This window comes from Phoenix dactylifera, chromosome 5 (assembly GCF_051530095.1).
Source record: "Phoenix dactylifera cultivar Ajwa chromosome 5, Ajwa_hap1_PhDact_Kaust_v1.1, whole genome shotgun sequence".
NCBI classification, from domain to species: Eukaryota; Viridiplantae; Streptophyta; class Magnoliopsida; order Arecales; family Arecaceae; genus Phoenix; species Phoenix dactylifera.
This window is the reverse complement of record NC_143194.1, coordinates 38,004,096-38,021,322: the sequence shown is the minus strand read 5'-3', so window position 1 is coordinate 38,021,322 and position 17,227 is coordinate 38,004,096. Positions and strand designations below refer to the sequence as shown.

Here is a 17,227-nt window from a genome sequence, read left to right as displayed (position 1 = left end):
GAGCGTTGCATTAGAGAGCCCTATTGAGTGCGACCATCACGGAATGCATGGAGTAACAAACGTAGATTTTATGCATGAACGTAGGTGCCAACTGGTTCAGCGGATATCGCCCCAGTCGTCCCTGCATCTGCACAGGGGCAGCTCGTCCCTTCTCTCAAAAAATTTAAAAAAAAATCCTTTTCCTCTGAAAAACAATTCTCAACAACAACCTGAATAATTCCAGCAAAATATCCCGGATGATCCAAAGCTTTTTTCATTTTATTCATTTATCTGAAAGAGATACTGCATTAATTATTCAATCCTAGGTCTAGAATATAATAGCAGTACAGAATAATATCAAATTATTTAGCTCAGTTTAGTATAGCTTTTGGTGGGTCAAAAATCACTTTTTAACCCTTCAAAAGTAGAATGTTTAATTAAAAAAAAATTAAAAGAAAGCTAAAATAGCTTCATAGAGGAAGCTTCAAAATAGAACTTCTTAAAAAAAAAATGCATCGAAAAGTTATCTTAATTTATAAAATTATTTTTTTACCAAAATATCCATAATAAAATATTATAATTATAGAAAATATTCTTTATACTATAAAAATCTGCAGGAACTCAACAAAGAAAACAAAGAACCCTAAATCTCCCTTCTTAATAATAATAATAATAATAATTTATACCTTTATTATTATATTATACTTCAAATATAATATAATATCATATTATATTATTATGTTATAATAATATTGTATTATATTACAATAATATTATACTATATCATATATTTATATTTTAATATATATATATATATATAATATTTTATTATGCTTTGTTGTATAATACTGTGCTATGTTCTTTATGATCATTTTATCGTACTAAAAGTACTTTTGCAGTTTGTTAAACAAACACATTAAAATTTTCCAGTACTTTAGAAATGTAATTAGCAAACAGCAAATAGATTTTTATAAAATTTCTACTTTTAAAAGCTTAATCACTGAAATCTTGCTTATTTAAAAATAAAAAATAATACAGTAAATACAAGGATTACTGTTTCAGTAACACACCCAAAACAATTTTACACCATAGTGACACGTATTATTTCAGTCCTTACAGCAGCATGCTCCTTTCGCATGGTTATACAAATAAATCAAGGCCTAAAATACTGTTAAGAAAGAAATTTCCATGGTTCAAGTGATAATCTTGTGATATGCAGACAGAACACGCTGCTTTATTCTACCATTTCCTTTGACCTCTCCTGTTCTCAGCAACCATGAGGAATTTCCTGCCTCCGCAGAGCTGATTAGGAGACCATCAGACAGTATAATGGCATCTTCAATCTTCATGTAAGCATATGGAGGAACGAAAATGTTAGAGATTTTTTTTTTTTTTGTTGGGGTTGGGGGGGGGGTGGTTGAAAGAAAACCTTAGAGAGGTTATTGAAAGAAAACCGTAGGGACCTTAGAGAAGTTATTGAATAAAAGATGGCAGAGGCTACATTCATATGTACGAACGGCCAATGCGAATTTAGTGCTACAAAATATTGCAAGAACATTTGTTTGTACAGAATAAAATCATGCATTCTGCATATAAAAGAAAAATGTAGTGATTTCAAGCTCTGCGCATTCAAGATGATATAGATTTGGCAATTAAGCTACAGGTCTGATTAGTAAATTTTTTTATGCAAATAAGATATTCAAATGGATCAGATGAGTATTATTCTGGAATCACGTATGATCACCATAAAATGTAATTTCAACTACTAATAAAAAAATTAAAATGCTGATACGCTGCACCAAGGGCCAAATTGCAAACTAACCAAACTAAAACTTACCTATTTAACCATTAGGACACTTTCAGCAGTTCATGGAATGCTTCTTGTGGTATATCAACAGAACCCACGCGCTTCATGCGTTTCTTCCCTTCCTTCTGCTTCTCCAAGAGCTTCTTCTTCCGTGTAACATCACCACCATAGCATTTTGCTAGAACATTTTTTCTCATTGCTGAAATACTGCAAGGAGAAAAAGATGATCTGAAGTGTTTGTAGGAGCGAATAAACGATCCAGTCATTATGAAGCACACAATCATCAAAGAATCAGAACCGAAACAGGAACGATTTTAGAAGTACAAAAATAGCATGTATTTCGTCTTGAGACAAGGAGAGAACTTCAAACACCATCTTAGATTATGGATTTCCATGGTTTAAGAAATAGCATATACTTGAGAATGAATATTTAAGTTGGCCAGTCCATGTACAGATCAATTCATGCCACCGTGCAGTCACCTCATCTTAAGGAAAAATATATCATATATGTGGATTTTTAGTTCTACGTACCCAGAATCCTATGTTTAGGGTTGAAAAGAAATGTTCTACACCACACAAAACAAGCTTAAGTCATCAATATGTGAAGATTAAGTTCAAATGTTTTAATTATTAGAATTATATTTATTTCCAAATTTTTAGGATGTGTATATATACAAATATGTATATTAACTGACTGACATCAAATTAATAATTAATTGGAATACAGTTAAAAAAATTTGGTGGGTAACTCTCATCCTTCCTTCTACTTCCCACATCCCCTTCTTTACCTTCTAAATCACTGTTTTTTCTCCTTTCTCCATGACACATGCAAATCATGCAGATTTCCTAGTCATCCTTTCAAGGTTGCATCATTAGACTCCAATGCAAAAGAATTTACATTTTACAACCCCAGACAAGCTCCATCTTTGATGAAAAACTTTAGATTTTACAATCGATGTAGGTTCGAGAAGAGGATTAAACATCACATGGCAACATGTGAGAACTTCAGAAAGAAATTTTCTACATTGAAAGCATGTTTTGTTCTGTTATTCCTCATATGCAGCAAATATTTCTATACTCTTAAGGTGAGAATAGTTTAAAAGAGGTTTACCAAAATCCACATATAACAAACAGACAAATTTTTTTCCCTTGCAAATGCGCACACCCCAAAAAGGAAAAAAAAGATAAGTTTTGTCGAATGCTCTTATACACAACTCAGTACATGAGAAAGATATGCTGCAGAATTATAATTTCCTGGTGAATCATCTTGAGAAAATTTAATCAAGCAGTTAAGATTTTTAAGAAAGTGATTGTAGAAATGGATGCAAAACACATCAAAAATCAAGCTACCATCAGCAGCACAAACCAACAAGCGTATTTATTTGTACTAAATATGTATGAAAATACAAGACCAAGAAATAGCTCATCATATACTCCAAGATGGAATTGGGATCTGAGAAATCCAAAAGTCAAGCAAATCAGAGGGGTGGAAAGCGATGGACTGCACCATGAACCCTACTCAAAGTTGGAAAAATGGCAGAATATCTAGAAGGTCACTGATATTCTGACATGGAAATGAATCATTTATCAGAACAAACATTGGGAAGATGGAACAATCAAAGTTCAGAACAGACCCAATTGACTTAAGATGAATGCAAGACAAATTACAGCCTGACCAGGAGATCCTGTTGCAGGGAATGCTTACGTGGAGTATAGGAAGTAGGAAAGGAATGGCAATTCCTATGAACGTACAACCCCACAGTTCAACACCATGAGATATCATTGTTCTTCAAGAACCTTTGAGAATAGGCGGTGAATTTCTATATAAACAACACAAACACAATTGGAACAATACGAAACTTTGATTTAATGGTGGAGACGGATGTTCAACAATGCAAGGAATCAAAATATAAAATTTTCATTAATAGCCATGAAAAGCTTATGATGTTACTTGGTGAAGTACTTAAAACATGAGAAATACTCTAATTGGTTGGAGATGCTAGTCAAGACTACCAGGAGCAAGTATCCAAAATATCCAGCTTCCATTGCTATTCAACATTTAATGATAAAAATCATTGCGCTCAAATTTAGGACACCTTTGGGTGATTGAAGCATAAAATGATTCTTATTTAACAGTTCAATTGAACGTTATAATTCACAAGATATCTACTCTAATATAATGGGAAAGCCACAGTCCAGCATGTGTGTTAGACTCTGTGGCGTCTCTTTGAACACCTTAACAGAGAATCGAGTGCATGCTGGACTTCAAAGCCTACAAAACCACCTCTTAACAGAAAATGGGGAGAAAAGCTAAGAGAGCCTAGCTGGTGAACGTGCAAAAAAGATGCTGGAGACGTAGTCAATCGTAATTCGACAAACTTTTTGATGGTCAGCAGTGCCCAAATGTTTCGGATTATGAGCTGCTTTAGCACCTTGTCCTCAAAGACAAACCAAATGATTAGGGATCAAATAACGCACCAGTATCTCCAATGTGAACAAAGTTGTTCAGCACTTATTTTGGGATTAGAATTTATTAAATCTATCTTCACGTAATTTTATCTTAGGCCATAGTACTAAAGAGCGCAAGTTTATAATTTACGGGTAGAGTCCATAAAATGGAAGTGATTGGAATCCCATTTTTATGAGAATTAGGGAGAGGGAGGAAGCCTGGCTGAAATCAAGGTGAGGGCAAGATCGAGCCAAGGTCATTAGAATCCAACACTTGGTGACATTACCAACTCAACCAATTGGCACCCTCATTGGAGTCCTAAATATAATTCACATCTAAGAGGAAAAAAATACAATATTAGATTGGTACCAACACTTACCAGTAGGGGTTGGATCAGTATGGTCCAACCCCATATTGACATATGATACACTGTTGTCAGTGACAGTACATTATCATATTGAGCCTCTGTACCATCCAGTACCTTATTAGATTTTGTACAGTACACCTAGTATCAGGCAACACAAGTAGACACGGAAAACCTTGGTTGAAGGATTTCGTACTTTATACTTTCAACTTGTAGAATTCTTCAAGTCGAATTACTCTAAAAAAAAAATTCATCGAGAGCTACCAATAAAATTGGCGCATTATCACAAGCACAAATATCCATAGAGTAGTATGAAATTTCTAAGCTATATCGTCATGTCTTTTTTCCCTTTTCTTTTTTTCTAAGAGGAACTAACATGTCCTAAAAATCTTCTTAAACATAAGCACATGAGTTCACAAAGCTACTATGGCAATTTGTTGGAAACAATTGATAGTTTAATACAAGTTATGTAAGCTGTTTTATAAGTTTCAAGTGAGATTGTGGCAGTTACCCCATCACAGGGAATAGGTGTCTCGATCCTTGGTCATGCATGTGTGCTTGCATGCACTGCTGCTCTCTATGTAAAGTGAAAAGCTGGCAGTAATTATGTGTGAACAATTGCAGGGATGCATCTATTATGAATATATTTATGTGTGCGACATATACCATGCATGAGCCATCCTTCTTATTCTATATGGATCAAGAACATGTCATTAATAAAATGCAAAAGAATTGGCAGTAATTATAAACTATTAGGTTGCAACAAGGAGGAAGAGGTTGTGCCAATATCTTACGACTCCCTTGCGATAATCTTTGAGCCAATCGCAGCTTGTATCGTTATTTCAAACATTTGCCTGCAAAAATTTATGACATATTGAGACATAAACAAAAGAACAGAAGAAGTCAATAAAGGATGCACTTCCGATTGCACTAAGCACTATTACACCTGTCTATGAACTTCTTTAGTTTTTCCACCAATTCACGTCCAATCCTCTGCGCTTTCAGATTGTGAACAATAGTTGCCATAGCATCAACAGGCTGGGCATTGAGGAGGATATCAAGTTTGACCAAATCAGATTTTTGATACCTATAACACAAATTGAGAATGTTAGTTATGTTTGGAAGACATAAGAACCAAGAGTGATAGATACTAAAAATGGACAATGATGGAGTCAACACCATCCTGGTCTCTATGACATACTGATCCTTCCAGGACAGTCTTTTTTTTTCTAAGTAGGATCCTTCCAGGACAGTCAAACAATGAAATGGTCTAGAATAAAGGGTAAGAGTTCAGGATAGTGTGTGCAGAGTGCCCGTCACAACCAACTTTTGATGCCATTCAAAAGTTTTTGTTCGTATCCAAGACCACGTCCATCAATTTGATTTTCAAATTATGTCTAGCATCTTGATGCATAAGTCTTCTTCTCTTATTAGATTCTTTTACAGATTCTTCCTCAAGTAGGAGCATGTACCAGTGCTTCTTATGTGTATCCAGCTGCTGCTACCTGGTACTGCATTTATTAGAACATTTTCTTTCATAAACAGTCTCAACGCCAGCAGACAATCTGAACCATACTTTCTTCTCCCCGACTCTTTTACTTAACATGTGCCCAGAGAGCAGTGTAAATTATCTTACCACATTTGGTATTCTAAGTGGTCTTTATAATAATAATAATCGCATGAAATCTCAGTATCATGCTGAACAGCCAAGGAAACATACTTCCCTAAAGGAGCATGAAAATAAATTCGCACATATTGTGTGCATAATTCATATATCAGGTTGATTATACAACTTATTCTTGGTAAAAGATGTTATGCTATCATGCTTTCGTCTTGAAATTAAATTATGAGAAAACACTAAATCCACAAACACAATGTTAACTAAAAAAGCATTGATGTTAGTAAGCTAGAGTGAATAAATCAGTTTCCCAGGAGAATGATAAAAATACTGGAGCAGCCCCTCCAAAAGGATTGCTACCAACATCTACTTAAATATTCACTAACGAAAAAACACAGCCCATCCAAGCAAAATTCATCGTCTTTGTCAGACTGACGCTTGCACCACAGTCAACCTTACTATAAAACATATAATCAGGAAATACAAAAATTTTGGACTTGCCAAGTAGGTCAAGAAAATTTTTCAGAGTATAACACTTGTGCACTCGAACTTTTTTATGATAAAAGGTGGTAACATTATTTACTTAAGTCACAAATTTGATTAAAATGTAGATACTATCCAAAAAAAGAAAGAAAAACTTTGCTCATCAAACACCAGCATAAACTGTATGATGATTAGAATATTGATAAGGTTGATAATACTCTTCCCACATGTTGGTTGAACACAAAAGAAAGTTGAAACTTACTCAGAATCTTCATAATCAAATGTGGCATATCCGGATGTTATACTTTTCAATTCATTGTAGAAATCCACAATGATTTCCCTCAGTGGTAACCGATATTTCATAAGCACACGCTGGCTGCACAGAAGAATCCAGCATCAACTGGTAGTCGCCAATTAGTTTACCAAATGCAAAACTGTTTGTCTTCCAAAAAGACTTACTTGTCAATAAATGAATATTCTAGCTGCTCTCCTCTCCTTTCTGAACAAAGTGTTATAACAGGTCCAACATACCTGAATATCAATAAAATGAATAGATGACACATCAATACTTTACAAATTAAATCAACTAATATCATGTCAGATGAATACTTGCAAAAGAACCAAAATAAGGAAACAGCGCTTACTCACTAGGAATAATAATGGTTGCAATAACAGATGGTTCCCAACATGCAGTTACACGCTTCCCAGGATTTGAAGCCAGTGAAGCAGGATTTTGAACTTGTATCTTACTAAACAAGCAAAGAAGCTTTAGCTGCGATGACCATTTTAATAGCATGTGAACTGATAACACGAGGAGTCGAGTACCATACCTTCCATCTGAATACTCAAAAATATATGGCACAGTTGGTATGGTAGATATGATTCGAGCTCCATACTCCTACAAAGCACATGTAAACAAAGATAATTTCAGAAACATTTCAAGGGAAGGACTAATATATGGTGAAGAAATAGAATGCATACTGTTTTTAATTTTTTAGTGTACGAAAATACAAAATATTATTAGAGAAACAGAAAATTAAGGCATGAATCAATGGACAATATTGAGAGCAAGCCAAATGTCTTTTATTGACAGAATACTGTTGTTGCATGGGCATCTTAACAATCATTTGGTATTTGACTTGCGGAACACTATAATCATATCTGAAAGTGACCTATCCAACAGGGGAAAGAAAAACCAAGAATTATGTTGACATCTAGGTTGAAAAGATATGGGTTGCTTCCTCTTTAAAAACAAACAAACATATTGGAGATTAATTTCTGCCTGTAACAGAAAAGGAAAAAGAAAATCATATCATGCCTGATATTAGGCTAAATACTTAGGAAATTCTTCGTAACAAAGATGGCATGTTTCTAGATCTGTCATTCATAAGCTGCATGAAGCACAGAAAGTGCTTATATTAATTCATTGCAATATCATGAACTCTATCACCACTACCTGAACTTGAAGTTATCAATAGCTTGGACCAACAAAAACAAAAATGTAATTTCTGCTATATTTCTGAAACGCAGCATAACAAGAATGTTAATAGCAGAAGAGTATATACTTGCTCAAGCCGCTGATGAAAGACATCCATGTGAAGTAAACCTAAGAAGCCACACCTGTCCGAAGCACATCATATGCATATAAAAAAACAAGGATAGGTGCTGAATCTAGTAAAAAGGAACTGACAATATCTCTTTAACTCACAAAACTGATGGAGAACAATACAGAATAGGCTAAAATTTCTCCTCAAATGAATATACCTGAATCCCATGCCAAGAGCAGTGCTAGACTCTTTGGCAGCAGATACACTAGCATCATTGCATGTCAATCTCTCTATTGCATGGTTAAGAGCATCAAAATCAGATCCATCAGCTGGATAAAGACCAGAGAATACCATATGCTTTGCAGGCTTGAAACCTGCAAGACCAGATAGTTTATAAAGCCAAAAATATAAAAGAATATCTGAATAGAAGAAATCAAGCAACAAATAGTTAAAAAAAACACTACCTAAATTGACTAGTAGTTACTGGCAAGAATCTGTTTATGGGTATTATTCAACAAACAAAGAAATGAAAATGAAGTCTATAAATGGGTCTATGTCGAGAAGATTAACCTGGAAGAGGTACCACAACGCTCTTGGCATGGTAAAGTGTATCACCAACACGTGCTTCTTTTGTTGTACGCATGCCACTAACAACATAACCAACTTGTCCAGTAAAAAGTACTCCAGTTGGAGTAAGTTCAGGATGCATTATTCCAACATCTAAGACTTCATAATTCTGGCCAGTTGCTACAGATGCAATCTTATCCCCCTTGCGGAGAGCACCATCAACAACAGCAACATGGCAGATTACTCCTTTATACTCATCGTAGTAAGAATCTAACAAAAGCATCCGCAAAGGTGAATCACATTTCCCAGGAGGAGAAGGTAGGCGCTCTATAACAGCAGGCAGGATTTGCTCAAGCCCTTGGCCAGTTTTGGCAGAAGTTAAAAGAGCATCATTTGGATCAAGATCAAACAATGATTTCAATTGAGTTTTAACACGATCAGGATCAGCAGTGGGTTGGTCAATTTTGTTTATGACAGGAATAATACTCAGGTTACATTCAAATGCAAGATAAAAGTTAGCAACTGTCTGTGCTTGAACACCTTGGGCAGCATCAACTACTAAAAGGGCACCCTGGCAAGCTGCAAGAGATCTTGATACCTCATAGCTGAAATCCACATGACCAGGAGTGTCGATCAGATTCAGTAGAAAATTTGGTGGATCTTGAATATCGGAGGCATCAGGGAAACCAAATTTATGCTTGTGGAACATAGTTGCTGTCTGCGCTTTAACTGTAATACCCCTCTCTCTTTCTACCTGTAAATATAAGTCATTCACAACATTTACAGGGGGGAGGGGGGTAGTTGAAAAGAGATTACTAATTTAGAAATGGCAAAATGAGAAAGATGAAAACAATTATTTCATGTCAGGTTGATGAACCAATTTCAGATTCTTTATTTGACTTCCTTTGTCCCTTTCAGCACTGAGGCTTTTGGTATGGTCTTGTTGAGGGTTGTTAAGTTATATGTGCCCGCTGTCTTGTTTATCATTATTTATTACGAAGAGATGATGCCATGTGTGATCTTAGCACTAAATCCAATATAATTCAGATTACATGGTTCTTGAGCCGCTTTCTTCGTTATCACACCATAATGGTGCTTTTTATAATTAAGGGCACAATTATATAAAAGATCACATATACCAAGCCCCTTGACGTGATTCTCTGTAATGCAAAGCACCATGGATGCTTACTGAATCTTCATAGTGTTTCAAGGACTTGAGTATAAGTATCGAATGCAGGTGCATGTCAGAGTAATATCTTGGTAATTTCTAAGATTTTGTTCTTGTGGACATTGTGTGACACTGATACGCATTTATGAGTATCTAGTATGGTTACTTTGTGTTAAGCTGAAGGGTCTGATGGCATGGATGGCAAATACATAAATGGCAAATAAAAGCACAAACTCTATTTTTCCTTCAAGTGGAGTCATAGAGATGCAGGATAAATCTCAATGTACATAGTTGGTTATTTTTTCTACCTAAAGGTAGCATAGTGTGTTTTCTCGAAGGGTTTCTAATGGAGAAAATTGGCACCATCAGAAGCAGTTATTTGCTCCACCAGCTTGGCAAGAATATTCAATTCCCCAGCCTGTCCAATGAGAAGCCAAATAACACCTACCGAGATGGAAATTTAAAAATCTGTTTCCATTTTGTAACAATGTTCTTAGATATCCACCCTTCTTTCAGCAAATGCCTTCCCTCCAAGCTCAAAAATACCCATGTAGACGCATCAAAAGAATAAAAACACCCAACCACACATGAATCTTGAGGATTTAAGAAGCCCTAAACAAATACTCACCATCAAAACATCCTAAACTGAAATAAAGAAAACACAAGAACATAGCTTGTTAACTATTTTGTCCAAACCTGTAACTTGTCGAGGTACTGAGGTTGGCCGTGGCCTCTCTTGATGGTCCCCGTCAGCTCCAGGAGACGATCGGCAAGCGTTGATTTCCCGTGATCAACGTGGGCGATGATGGAGAAGTTCCGTATCCTTTCCGGCGGATATTGGCTCAAATCTACGCCACTTTCTCTGCTATTCTGACGAGATTGGGAGCAGAACGAGCGATCAACGCATCCGAACGGGATTCCCCTAAATGTAGATGAAATAGGACTCGTAGTAAATAGAAGAGGCCGGAGTTTCGACCTCGCCGCCCTCGATGCACGATCCAGAGCGCCCATTGAAGCTCTTTCTTCTCGTTTATTCGGTTCCCTTCGACGCTATCGCAGGGATCGAAGGAGGAAGAGAGCTAGGGTTTTGGGAGGGTTTCGCATCGGAGAAGGCGGAGGGTTTCGGGGGGCCGGACGGAAGAAATAAGAAAGGCGAGAAGACGGAAGAGCTCGCGAAAGGGTTTTGGTTCGAAGCACGACTCATGGACTAAGATGTGAAAATATATCTTGATAGGGGCTTAAGTGACATAGTTCTCGCGTTAACTTTGTACAGGTCCCGGCAGGCCGAGTGCAGGGACTGGCTAGAAGATAAAACTTTCGTTTTTACAAGCTCTGCCCCAAGTGATACAAATTTTATGGTAACTCCCATGCGTAAGGTTTACGCAGTCCTCCCTGTCTGGGGGAGTTTTGGAGGGCCAGAAAGCGCTTTCTGTCTCTCCAAAAGTACTTTTAGATGAAAAACTGTGTTTGGTAAATTTTTCAAAAAGCTGTTTCAGCTTTTGCGGAAAGCTGAAAACAGCTTTTGGGAGGAAGCTGCAATTTGGAGCTTTTGAGAGGAAGCTGTTTCAGCTTTTTCGAAAAGCTGTATTTTTGACAAAAATGCCCATATTAAAATAACATAATTACATAGTTTGTCCCTTTATAAACCTAAAAATCTGCTGGAGCCAAGAACCCTAGCCGTCAGACTCCCTTCTGTAAGAAAAGGTATTTTTCTTTTCAATTTTTGTATGCATCTCTTAAACCACATTTTAGAAGAAAATTTTTTTAATCCTTTTCCATACCTTCCAAAATCAATTTATTGTTTTTTTTTATCATCAACCTCGCGGCCCACGCTGAGGTCCTCCTCGAGCGTGGACCACGAAGAAGAGCCCCTGGACCGCGAAAAATTATTTTATGGGAAATTATGGAAAATTATTATGAGAAATTATTTTATACTAATAATTATAATATTTTATACCTTTATGTTTGTATTATACTATAAATATAATATCATATTATATTATATCATAATACATTAATATGTTATGTTAAATAATTTAATATTATGTTATATTATGAAAAATTAATTTATACTAATAATTATAATATTTTATACCTCTATTTTTGTATTATACTATAAATATAATATCATATTATATTATATCATAATACATTAATATGTTATGTTAAATAATTTAATATTATGTTATATTATGGAAAATTAATTTATACTAATAATTATAATATTTTATACCTTTATTATTGTATTATACTATAAATATTATATTATATTACATTACATTATAATACATTAATATGTTATTTTAAATAATTTAATATTATGTTATATTATGGAAAATTAATTTATAATAATAATTATAATATTTTATACCTTTATTATTGTATTATACTATAAATATTGTATTATATTACATTACATTATAATACATTAATATGTTATTTTAAATAATTTAATATTATGTTATATTATGAGAAATTAATTTATACTAATAATTATAATATTTTATACTTTTATTATTGTATTATACTATAAATATAATATATATTACATTATATCATAATACATTAATATGTTATATTAAATAATTTAATATTATGTTATATTACCAAATATTAATTTACTCTAATAATTATATTACTATTATGCTATATTAACATAATATTATTATATATTACAATAATATTATACTATATCGTATATTTATGTATTAATTTATGTTATGTTTTATTATGTTCTGTTGTATAATACTATGCAATGTCCTTTATGGTAATTTTGTTATACAAAAGTACTTTCTCAGTTTGTTTACCAAACACAAAATAAAGTACCACAGCACTTTACGAATGTAGTTACCAAACAGCAAACAGCTTTTTATAACAGCTCTACTTTAGACAGCTCTACTTCCAACAGCTCTATTTCCAACAGCTCTACTGCCAACAGCTCCCCAAACAGGGCCTTAATATTATCGCCTTTCATAGAGACCTTTATATAATATTTCGCATAAGCCAATATTTTGCATGTAACTCCATAGTTGACTCAAAAATCGTGTACAATTCAGGTGCTGCAACTCTAGATACGTGCCGAGTTTGTACCGGTCTCGGCAAGTTGAGTGCCGGAATTAGCTCAGCCATGAAAGAGTCATTCCATGTTTATCTCTGAAGACACCTTTGGTTTGTCGAATTTTTTTTTTTTACTAGGATATTTTTTCTTATAGAAATATAATACCTGAAAAAATAATTTTAGCGTATTTGATTGATCATATAAAAATGGCACATTATAAGTAGCTTACGTTTAGTTGAACATCTACTTTTTTATAAAAGTTGTGTAAAATATCTATTATATCTCTAATAAAGAAAAAACTTTATCCATAGATTTTGATAAACTTCATGGTATTTTTGAAAAAAAAATAATTTTTAATCCGTGGAAAAGTAGCTTTCTTATACCACTCATGAATTTTTTTAAAATCTTATTTTCATGAGAATGCTACTTTTCTATTGCTCTTCTTTAAAAACTCCAACCAAACGAGCGACATTTCTTTAATTTTTTGTTGACCATACTTTTTTTCTTCTTTTTCTGCAAACCAAACGAGCCATAATTTAACGCAGAAAATACTCTTCTCAGATTAGTAGCGATCCCAGCAGATTGAGTGGTGGAAGTGGTTCAAACTTACAAAAATGAACATATTCTACTGGCCTTAGCATACTGGGTGCAGTGATTTGCTCAGACTCTGTATATATATATATATCCCCTCCTCATTTGACTCAAAAATTATAAACAAATCACCTGCAATGAATTAAATAGTCATGCTAACAGCTCGAATTTTGAGACTGGTTTAGACTTAGAATGAACTTATTTCATGCATATACTTATTGAGCACACAAATTTACATATAAGCTTTGTATTAGACTTAAATTGTTCTACGCATTTGGAATTCCAAAACTGGTATCGACTCCATGTAAGCATAATTTTATCACTCTATACTAATCTCCACCACCTAGGCATTTACCAATATTCCCTCCCACCTCTTCTTTGTTTGATCATGGCTCATGATGAGCCAACTAGCCATTAGTGAAAAAGTGGTTATCACTTTTCTGAAATCATCTTTTCTGAAATGCTGTAGATCTTCTTGAGCATGCAGAGAGTTAGAAATATCTTTGAACTTTCCAACTATATCTAAAATTTGCAATCTATTACTTTCTCAAAAGTTCGTACATGATTAGATGAAGTTGTAGTCCTTTTCCTCTATAATTTTATTGCTTTATTATAACGGTCATGACTAGTTCATTGCTATAATCTTAGCTCTTTATGAGTTATTTCTCAAAATCTATTAAAATTGTCCTTTTTTTTGTTTTTCTTTTATCATGCACTAGTAGAATCCACATGCGATGCATGTTGTCAAACTAATAATCTATATTATATCATGAAATATACGAATTAATTATAAGAAGCTATGAAAACAAACAAAAAAGATGTTGAACAGATTGCATGAGATTGCACTTTGAAAAAAAAAAATCTAAAAAAATAATGCATAACTATAAGTTCACAAACAAAACCAAAATTATTTCTAGATTACCGAAACATCAAAGAAAGGATGAACTAAACTCGCTTATGAGTTTTTTATTTTTTTTAAATAAGGGAGCATCGGTCTCTAAAATTTTAAAATTATTGCACTAGAATAAAGGTAGGACTTTGCTCCAAATTTGTATAGAATGATTAAAAAAATTAACTTGTAACTAGCCAACATCTTCTATTTGTCATGAGTTTATACAAAATATAAGTTTCTTATTTTAAAAATCTTAAAATTGATGGTTTTTTATTTTTTTCCCCCAAAAATAGTGAAATGATTTTTTTTTTGGCTAAAATAGATGTCTCAGATTTATATAGTTTGAGTATACATTATCATGTCATAAAACAAATAATGCCGAAAAAGATAAGGTGTAGTAGCACAGTTTGCCGATAAGATTTTGCCACAATGATCTACAACATAGAAGAGTTTCCAGTCCGCTGCGTTGTTCACTTCCATCAATTGTTGAGAAATAAGCTAAGACTATTATACTGTTTTATTGTATTGGTAATGACTAGTTCATTGTTATAATCTCATTTCTTTATAAGTTATTTCTCAAAATCTATTAAAAGTATCTCTTTTTTTATCATGCCAGTAGAATCCACCTGCAATGCATATTGTCAATCTAATAATCCATATTATAGTATGAAATATACAAATTAATTATAAGAAGTTATGAAACAAATAAAAAATATGTCGAACAAATTACATGAGATTGCAATTCGAAAAAAAAATCAAAAAAAAAACACAACTATAAGTTCACAAACAAACCCAAAATATTTCTAGATAATATCAAAGAAAAGGTGGACTAAACTTGCTCAAGAGTTTTTTGTTTATTTTTTATAAATAAGAGAGTAGCCAATCCCTAAAATCCAGAAATTATCACACCAAAATGAAGGTAACACTTGATCCCAAATTTGTATAGAATGATTAAAAAAATAAGCTCGTAGGCTAGCCAGGACCTTCTATCTGTTTCAGGTTTATACAAATCAAAAGCTTTTTATTTTTGAAAATATTAAAATTAAAAATTTCTTGTTTTTTAAAAATAATAAAAATAGATGATTTAGGTAGATTTAGTTCGAGTGCAACCAATCATATCAAAAAAAACAAACAATGCCAAAAAATGTAAGATGTAGTAGTATTATCTATCGATAAGGTTCTATCAAAATGATCCACAACATAGGACGTCATTATTCATCTCCATGCATATGTGTGAAATACCATAGGATATATATGTTATGAAAAGAAATCATATATAGATTTGGCTATGTCCGGAGATCCAACTCACCACCATTGCATCATCTTTTTGGTTCTTGTAATTCTTTTTAAAAAATTGTTGCTAAATAGGTCCTACAACATGGTGTTCCGTTTTTTTTTTTTTTTTTTTCTTTCGCTAAAGCGGGTGGACCATACCTACGAGTACAGACGCACCCAAAAAAAATCTTCTTCTTTGATGAAGAGTTTTTAATACAAAATCCGCAAAGCTTCCTCTTGCACGCATCACACATCACATGAAGTCTCGACGTACCACTGCCCTGCAGTACTAAATTAATATAAAATCCTGACTCGAGACAAGGAAAGCGTCACGAGCAAAACATATTCTACTTGGTAAGGGGGAAAAGAGTAATCCACGTGTGCTAAAGTTTGGTTAGATTTTATCAAATTGGGCCGAGTCATTTACCATGCTGCCCTTCTTTCTTTTTTTCTTTTTTTACTAAAATGGATGATTTGCATCGTTCTAATATAAATATATTTAATAAAATTAGAAAATAATAAATTTCAGAATGTACTAGACATCTCTTTTTTCCAATCCACAGAATGCTCCTGAAATAACTAGCCACATACGAAACCACCCAATATGCAACCTATTTACCTATCTAAAAACATGCTTCGTTTTTTACGAGCAAAACATATTCTACTCGGTAAGGGAGAAAAAAGTAATGTACGTATGCTAAAGTTGGGTTAGATTTTATCAAATTGGATCGAGTTATTAACCACGCCGCCTCTTTTTTTTTCCTTTTTTTTACTGGATATTCATATCGTTCTAATATAGATATATTTAATAAAATTAAAAAATAATAAATTTTAGAGTGCACTAGACAGTTTTTCTTTCCAACCTAGGGGGTCTCTGGAATGACGAGTCATGTAGGAAGCTACCTAGTCTGCATCCCATTTGCTTCCTTTGAAGGCATGCTTCACCTGTTTTTTTTTTTTTTTTTTTTTGGCACATACGAATCTATTCCTAAAATTGGAGGTCATTTCTGGTGCATCAGGAAGTGGACTCCTCCAACTATTTAATCCAACGGCCGAAATAATTCAATCATATCGGTACGACCGAACAATAAAAAAAAGAGACAAAAAAACCCAACTGAAACCAATAATTCGATTCGGTTACCAATAATTTCCATCGGTGTCTCCAATCAACCCTGTGGCAATGGCGCTGGTCCCGCATATCTAAAACGGATCCGGCGGTCCAGAGAAGAGGACCCCAGTAGAGACGGAAGCCATCCATCAAACTTACGCATAGAGATTTCTATGCGATGCTATATCCTCCGTCCAATTTATCGCGGTATCCGATCACGAAGGAACCTAGAGCGAACTGACGGTTTGATCACTTGTTCTCATATATGTTATATGCGTACCTTTAGTTCGTTCGATTCCGTGGGGACGGGGCGGCGAACCT

General features: G+C 33.9%; 1 protein-coding gene across 2 annotated transcripts; it reads right to left on the bottom strand.

Annotated features, from left to right (window-relative positions):
* Positions 1-962: 962 nt before the first annotated feature.
* LOC103709768 (Small GTP-binding protein) lies at positions 963-11,177 on the bottom strand. Of its 2 annotated transcripts, none has more exons than XM_008795267.5 (12): positions 10,679-11,177; positions 8,818-9,568; positions 8,465-8,621; positions 8,266-8,320; positions 7,531-7,598; positions 7,345-7,449; positions 7,160-7,231; positions 6,963-7,076; positions 5,546-5,686; positions 5,394-5,453; positions 1,817-1,993; positions 963-1,322 (listed from the first exon to the last, which is right to left on the bottom strand). In XM_008795267.5, exons 1-11 carry the CDS (start codon positions 10,991-10,993, stop codon positions 1,828-1,830), a joined length of 2,004 nt encoding a protein of 667 aa, XP_008793489.4. In that variant the 5' UTR covers positions 10,994-11,177; the 3' UTR covers positions 963-1,322; positions 1,817-1,827. The 2 variants fall into 2 exon arrangements, with proteins under 2 accessions (XP_008793489.4, XP_008793490.4); XM_008795268.5 differs by having other exon boundaries at positions 963-1,281; positions 10,679-11,172.
* Positions 11,178-17,227: the final 6,050 nt, after the last annotated feature.

What these genes read in the sequence shown, in the direction of transcription:
- LOC103709768 (XM_008795267.5), bottom strand. Translation starts at nt 10,993, where the DNA reads ATGGGCGCTCTGGATCGTGCATCGAGGGCGGCGAGGTCGAAACTCCGG. An exon ending in TTCATCAGCGGCTTGAGCAA is followed by an intron (nt 7,599 to 8,265) that starts GTATATACTCTT and finishes TGTGCTTTGTAG; the next exon opens with GAGTATGGAGCTCGAATCAT. An exon ending in AAGATTATCGCAAGGGAGTC is followed by an intron (nt 1,994 to 5,393) that starts GTAAGATATTGG and finishes TTCTCCTTGCAG; the next exon opens with TATTTCAGCAATGAGAAAAA.